The 6,000-nt window shown below is 49.9% G+C and overlaps 1 protein-coding gene across 2 annotated transcripts in view; it reads right to left on the bottom strand.

Annotated features, from left to right (window-relative positions):
- Positions 1 to 232: 232 nt before the first annotated feature.
- USP2 (ubiquitin specific peptidase 2) overlaps positions 233 to 6,000 on the bottom strand; it is a 69,559-nt gene continuing 63,791 nt past the window's right edge. For both annotated transcript variants that reach the window (XM_061592586.1, XM_061592587.1), the window contains 2 exons: positions 2,027 to 2,147; positions 233 to 403 (listed from right to left, as the gene is read on the bottom strand). In XM_061592586.1, the coding sequence (XP_061448570.1) occupies positions 316 to 403; positions 2,027 to 2,147 (209 nt within the window). In that variant the 3' untranslated portion in view covers positions 233 to 315. The remainder of the gene's footprint in view (positions 404 to 2,026; positions 2,148 to 6,000) is intronic.

Here is a 6,000-nt window from a genome sequence, read left to right as displayed (position 1 = left end):
TTTTCTCCCCGGCGTCTGTGAGGCTGATGGGTGCGCTACTCTTCAACGTCAGCCCCAAAGCAGGAGAAAGGCCTTCTTGTAAAAGTCAGCATCTATACTCAATGCTTTATTAGGACTTTCCTTTTCTCCCTTTTTTGTTTTGTTTTTGATTTTTTTAGAAAAGAGAAAAACCTGGCTTAGAAAAATCCCTGGAGTCACCATTGTCCTAGGTCCTGTCCTCCCCCCACCCTTGTCTTTTTTGCATCAGTGAGCTGGCTCTTGGCTCTCTCTTCCTCTTTCCGCACGGATTTGCGGCAGGGGGAGGGCACGTGGAAGCTACATTCGCGAAGATGGGCTGGCCAACTCGAAGAACAGCAGGTAGGCGTCACTGCTCCGGACGTGACTTGAGGAGAGTGGTGTGACGCTATGAAGAGAAGGGAAAAGGCCATTAGTAGGGCAGGGTACTGGCGCTGGGGTGCGCTGGGGTGCACACAAACAGAGGTATCAAGAAGAGAGCATACATAAAAGATCATCAGAAGAGGCTGGGCTGCTGGATCAGGCCAATGGCTCATCTAGTCCAACATCCTGTTTCCCAGAGCCAATCAGATGGCTCCAGGAAGCTCACAGGTGGGGCAGGAAGGCAACAGCCCTCCCTTTTTGATACTCCTCAGAACCTAAGAAGAGCCCTACTGGATCGGGCCAAAGGCCCATCTGGTCCAACATCCAGTTCTCACAATGGCTAACCAGATGCCTCTGTGTAGCCTGCAAGCAGAACCTGAGTGCAACAGCCCTCTCCCCATTTACATTACCGAGTGGAAGGAGAATGCAGACACCATGGCTAGTAGCCATGGAAGAAATCTCCAGAGAAACAGGAAGCTCTGGAGGAGAGGAGCAGAAGGAGACCTTGAGAGTGGGCTACCCTGAAACTAAAGTTTATGGGGAAAACAGGCAGGCATATGAAACTGGGCATATTCTTCATGTGAAATCCAGAATTTCAAAACTGTGTTTCAGGTTTTAACAGTTTTACAGTTCTGAGGGGCATGTAAAACAACAACAACACCTTAACCTTAAGTCACCACTGATACAAAAAATTAAAGATGGATGAGCCAGGGGTGGTGAACCTGGGGGTCTTCCAAATGCTGTTGGGTTACAACTCCTGTCAATGGTGGCTGGTGGCTGTGTGCCAGTGGAATCCGCTCCAGGTTTTACTCTGAACCTTGGACAGCTCCTTGAAAGTTTGGGCTAAAACCTGGAGTGGGTTCCACTGCTCCACTGACATGGAGCCACCAGCCGCCACAGACTCCCGTCATCCCTGACCATTGGCTCCTCTGGCTGGGGCTGATGGGAGTTGGAGCCTGGAAGGCCAAAGGTTCATGATCCCTGCCAGACAGCAGTTACCTGCCTTCTCATTTGGCACAGCTAATTCAGCTGGTCTGCACCTGGCAAGGGCCTCCTCAATCATTGAAGGTGCCTTACACGGAGTCGGGCTATAGGTCCATCTAGTCCAGTATTGTCTTTTCTGATTGGCCGTTGCTCTCCAGGCACAGAGAGTTCCCCACCCCCAGCCTTGTGCTCCACAGAATCCTTTTAACTGCCGGTGCCTGGAATTGAACCGGGAGCATTCTGTGTGGAAAGCATGTGCTCTACCCACCACTGAGCTACCTTATACTGGGTCAGTCTATTGGTGGATCTAGCTCAGTATTGTCATCTCTAATTGGCAGCAACAAGAAGGTAGAGAAGGGCCTTGCCCAGCCCAAGATCCTTTTAAGATAATGTCTGAACTGGGAACCTTCTCTATGCAAAGTGTATGCTCTGCCATTGAGGATGGGCATCCACAGGGAGGGGGCAAGGGGGCACTTGCTCCTCCACCCCATCCAATGAACCATAATCCCCAGATTTTTTTTAAAAAAGACTAAAACTCTAGCATTTGTAAAGCCTGAGTTATGAGGCAAAATGCACACGCCCTGATGTTCTCCTGCAGATGCTGATGCCACAGAGATACAGCCCCGTTCCAACAGCAAGCCACCACCAGAAGCACCCAGCTTACCGTGAGTCATTGAAGGCGTGCCACTCTCCCGACACAGGGTTCTTGCAATAAGCGGTGTAGTGACCCCCCATGGTGGTCCCGCTGTGATTGGAGACAGCATACAGGTTGTAAATGGCATGATCTGCAGGGTGGGCGGGCGAGAACAAGACAGACACATACAGCATCACTTTTGTGTTCCGTGCTCTATTCGTTACTTTATGGTGCTTAAAAAAGGAAGAAATGTATGCGTCAGGAATACACGAACCACACACATACAAAGTCTGGTGAAATTTTGCTGGCCAGAGTACACGGCACATATTTAAAGCACATTACTTCTCTCAAAGAATCCTGGGAACTATAGTTTACCCCTCACAGAGCTACAATTCCTAGCACCCTTAACAAACTCCAGTTTCCAGGGCTGTTGTGGTGGGTGAGTGGGGAGTTTAGTTGCTCTTTGGATGCTGCCTCGAAATTTCACTCCTGCAGAAATCTGGTGGGGGGGTGTCTTCTTCACCATCCCCTGGCTCCCAATAGGACACCCAGAGTGGATGAGAGGTATATGGTGATGTCCACAGCACAGCCTGACAAACTAGCTGCATTCATGTTTCTGTGTGTCTGTGTGCAATCTCGCCAGTCCTATTGAAACAAGCATGTTCCAAACCAAGGGTTCTAAGTAGAGGTGGGGCATTTAAGGCTTGTGTGCACACCATACATTTAAAGCACATGACTTCCCCCCAATAATCCTGGAAATATGGTTTGTTAAGGGTGATGGGAATGGTAGATCTGTGGGGGTAAACTACAATTCACGCTGAGACCACTCTCATTGGAGCCCCTTGGGATTTCCTGGAAACCATGGCTTCCTGGGAACTGCACCTTCGTAACACTGAGCCCACCCATGTAGCCGGTCATACTCTTGACCTTGTATTTGTCCTGGGAGTGGTGGGGAGTGTTCTGAAGTTGGGGGCCATTTCTTTTACCCCCGTGTCATGGTCAGATCACTATCTGGTGAATTTTGCTTCTCGATGCCACACACACTCCGCAGGGGTAAAGGACCTATTAGAATGGTCCGCCCCAGGCGCCTGATGGATCCGGATGGATTCCTGACTGCGCTGGGGGATTTGGAACCTGCTGAAGGTCGTCCGGTCGAAACCCTGGTGACGGAGTGGAACGAGGGAATCACCAGGGCATTAGACCGGGTGGCTCCGAAACGTCCTCTCCCCCTGAACAGAACTCAGACAGCACCGTGGTATACACCTCGGTTGCGAAGTCTGAGACAGGAGGTGAGACGACTAGAACGCCGGTGGCGGAAATCCCGCTCTGAAGATGCTCGAACACAGGTTAGAGCAGCAATAGCTGCCTACCAGGTGGCAATAAAGGCAACAAAGAAAGATTTCTTTGCTGCCTCTATTGCATCCGCAGAGTGCTGTCCCAGGAAGCTGTTCCAAGTGGTCCGAAGCCTGGTCGGTCCAGTTGCTCAGGAACCCTTGGAGCATTCAAAGGCTTCCTGTGACAAATTGGCAAGGCACTTTGCTGATAAAGTCGAACATCTGAAGAACTCGATTCCGTACGCTGTGGATGCGGTAGAGGATCCAGAGTTAACCAGTTGTGATCCGGTTCAGTGGGATCGGTTCCGGCCTCTTCCTTCTGAGGATGTGGACAAGGTACTTTCAACGGTGAAGCCTACCACCTGTCTGATTGATCCTTGCCCATCATGGTTCCTTATGAACTGCAAGGAGAAATTGGGCGAAGGGATCAGGGCGGTGGTAAATGCATCCTTGAAGGAGGGTGTAATGCCACCGGCCCTCAAGGAGGCAATTATAAAACCCATTCTAAAAAAGTCCTCCTTGGATCCCCAAGTTTTGAACAACTTTCGCCCCATTTCGAATTTGCCATTTTTGGGCAAGATCATTGAGCGAGTGGTGGCTAACCAGTTGTCAGCACACTTGGATGAAACGGATTATTTAGATCCATACCAATCGGGTTTCAGGACTGGGCATGGTACTGAAACAGCCTTGGTCGCTCTGGTAGATGATATGAGGAGGGCACTAGACAGGGGAGAATCCACCTTTCTTGTCCTCCTGGATCTCTCAGCGGCTTTTGATACCGTCGACCACGGTATCCTGTTAGATCGCCTGGAGGGATTAGGAATAGGAGGCACTGTTTTACAGTGGTTCCGTTCCTTTCTCTCTGACAGGCATCAACAGGTAGCATTGGGAGATGAGGTTTCAGACCCTTGGCCCCTCACTTGTGGAGTACCACAGGGTTCTATCCTCTCTCCCATGCTATTTAACATCTATGTAAAACCGCTGGGAGCTATCATCAGGGGTTTTGGGCTGCGATGTCACCAATATGCTGATGACACGCAGCTCTATCTCACCTTTAAATCTTCACCGGAGTTGGCTGTAGAGACCTTGTCCAAGTACCTGGAATCCGTGAGTGGGTGGATGGGAAGAAACAGGCTGAAGCTCAATCCTGATAAGACCGAGGTGCTACTTGTGGGTGACAGGGGAAGGTTGGGTGTTGCTGACCTGAATCTTAATGGGGTAAAATTGCCCCTGAAGGATCAGGTCCGCAGCCTCGGGGTTGTTCTTGATTCCAAGCTGTCCATGGAGACTCAGATTTCGGCAGTGAGCCGGGCAGCTTGGTATCAACTACACCTCATACGGAGGTTGAAACCCTACCTTCCTATTCATCAGCTCCCACTGGTGGTACATGCCCTGGTTACCTCTCGTTTAGACTACTGCAATGCGCTCTACGTGGGGTTACCCTTGAAAATGGTCCGGAAACTACAACTGGTGCAGAATGCGGCGGCACGCCTGCTTACAAACAGCCACCGCCGTGATCACATCACGCCGGTGTTATTTCATCTACATTGGCTTCCAGTTGTTTTCCGGGCCCAATTCAAGGTGTTGGTCTTAACCTTTAAATCCCTATACGGTCTCGGCCCAGTTTACCTGAAGGAGCACCTCCAGTACCACCAACTAAGCCGCCCGACCAGATCAGCCACACAGGGCCTTCTCTCCGTCCCACCAACGAAAACAGCTAGGTTGGTGGGGACTAGAGAGAGGGCATTCTCAGTGGCGGCCCCCACTCTCTGGAACTCCCTCCCGTTCGATCTTCACCATGCCCCTTCCCTAGATACATTTCGCCGAGCCTTAAGAACATGGCTCTTTGGACAGGCCTTTGGGGTCCCCGGGGTGGGCTAATTTCTTTATATTGTTTTAAAATTGTCTATTGATGGCCCTGTACTGCCGCTTTTTAAAATGTTTATTGTTGACTGCATTGTATTTTATTATGTATTGTATTATTATGTATTGTTGAATTTAATGTTGTACGTCGCCTAGAGTGGTTTCCGCCAGATAGGCGACTCAAAAATTAAATTTATTATTATTATTATTATATTATAATTCCCAGGATTCTTTGGGGGAAGTCATGTGGTTTAAATGTATGGTGTGTACAGCGTTGTCAGCAGCAGAATGGAACTAAAATGGCCAGATGCTTTGGGGTGCTGGCAGGGAGCAGTAGCAGACGGCGTGGCAGCATCACTTATCTGACCTCCCAACAGCTGAGTTACTATTACTTGCTGAGTGGGGGAGAGATGAAGTGGCAGGGAGGTTCAGCATGGGGCAAATGCATCTGCCTAGAGAACTGGATCTGCTCCAGCGACGTCTTTGCACTGTCCTGACCCCTCTGCTGTCTTGTCCCTCTTCCTCCTGATGAGCAGCGACGACTCAGCTGTCAGGAGGTTAGAGTAAGTGCTGCCGCCCAACCATAGCATCTGTTACTGGAACCATGCCTGTTAAACAAGTTTCAAACCAGTTTCATTTTACAGTGTACACAAGGAAACTAAGAACGGCTTTGCTGGAGTGGATCAAGGTCAATCTAGTCCAGACCTCTGTTTCAAAGAGCTGTCAGCCTCAGGATGCTCTCACACAGAGCATGACGGTGATGGCCATCTGCTGATTGATTGTTTTTTCCTAGCTTCTAGTATTCAG

The sequence above is a fragment of the Rhineura floridana genome, chromosome 12 (assembly GCF_030035675.1).
Source record: "Rhineura floridana isolate rRhiFlo1 chromosome 12, rRhiFlo1.hap2, whole genome shotgun sequence".
Taxonomy (NCBI): Eukaryota; Metazoa; Chordata; class Lepidosauria; order Squamata; family Rhineuridae; genus Rhineura; species Rhineura floridana.
The sequence above is the reverse complement of the archived record's forward strand: the minus strand, read 5'-3'. Positions and strand labels throughout refer to the sequence as shown.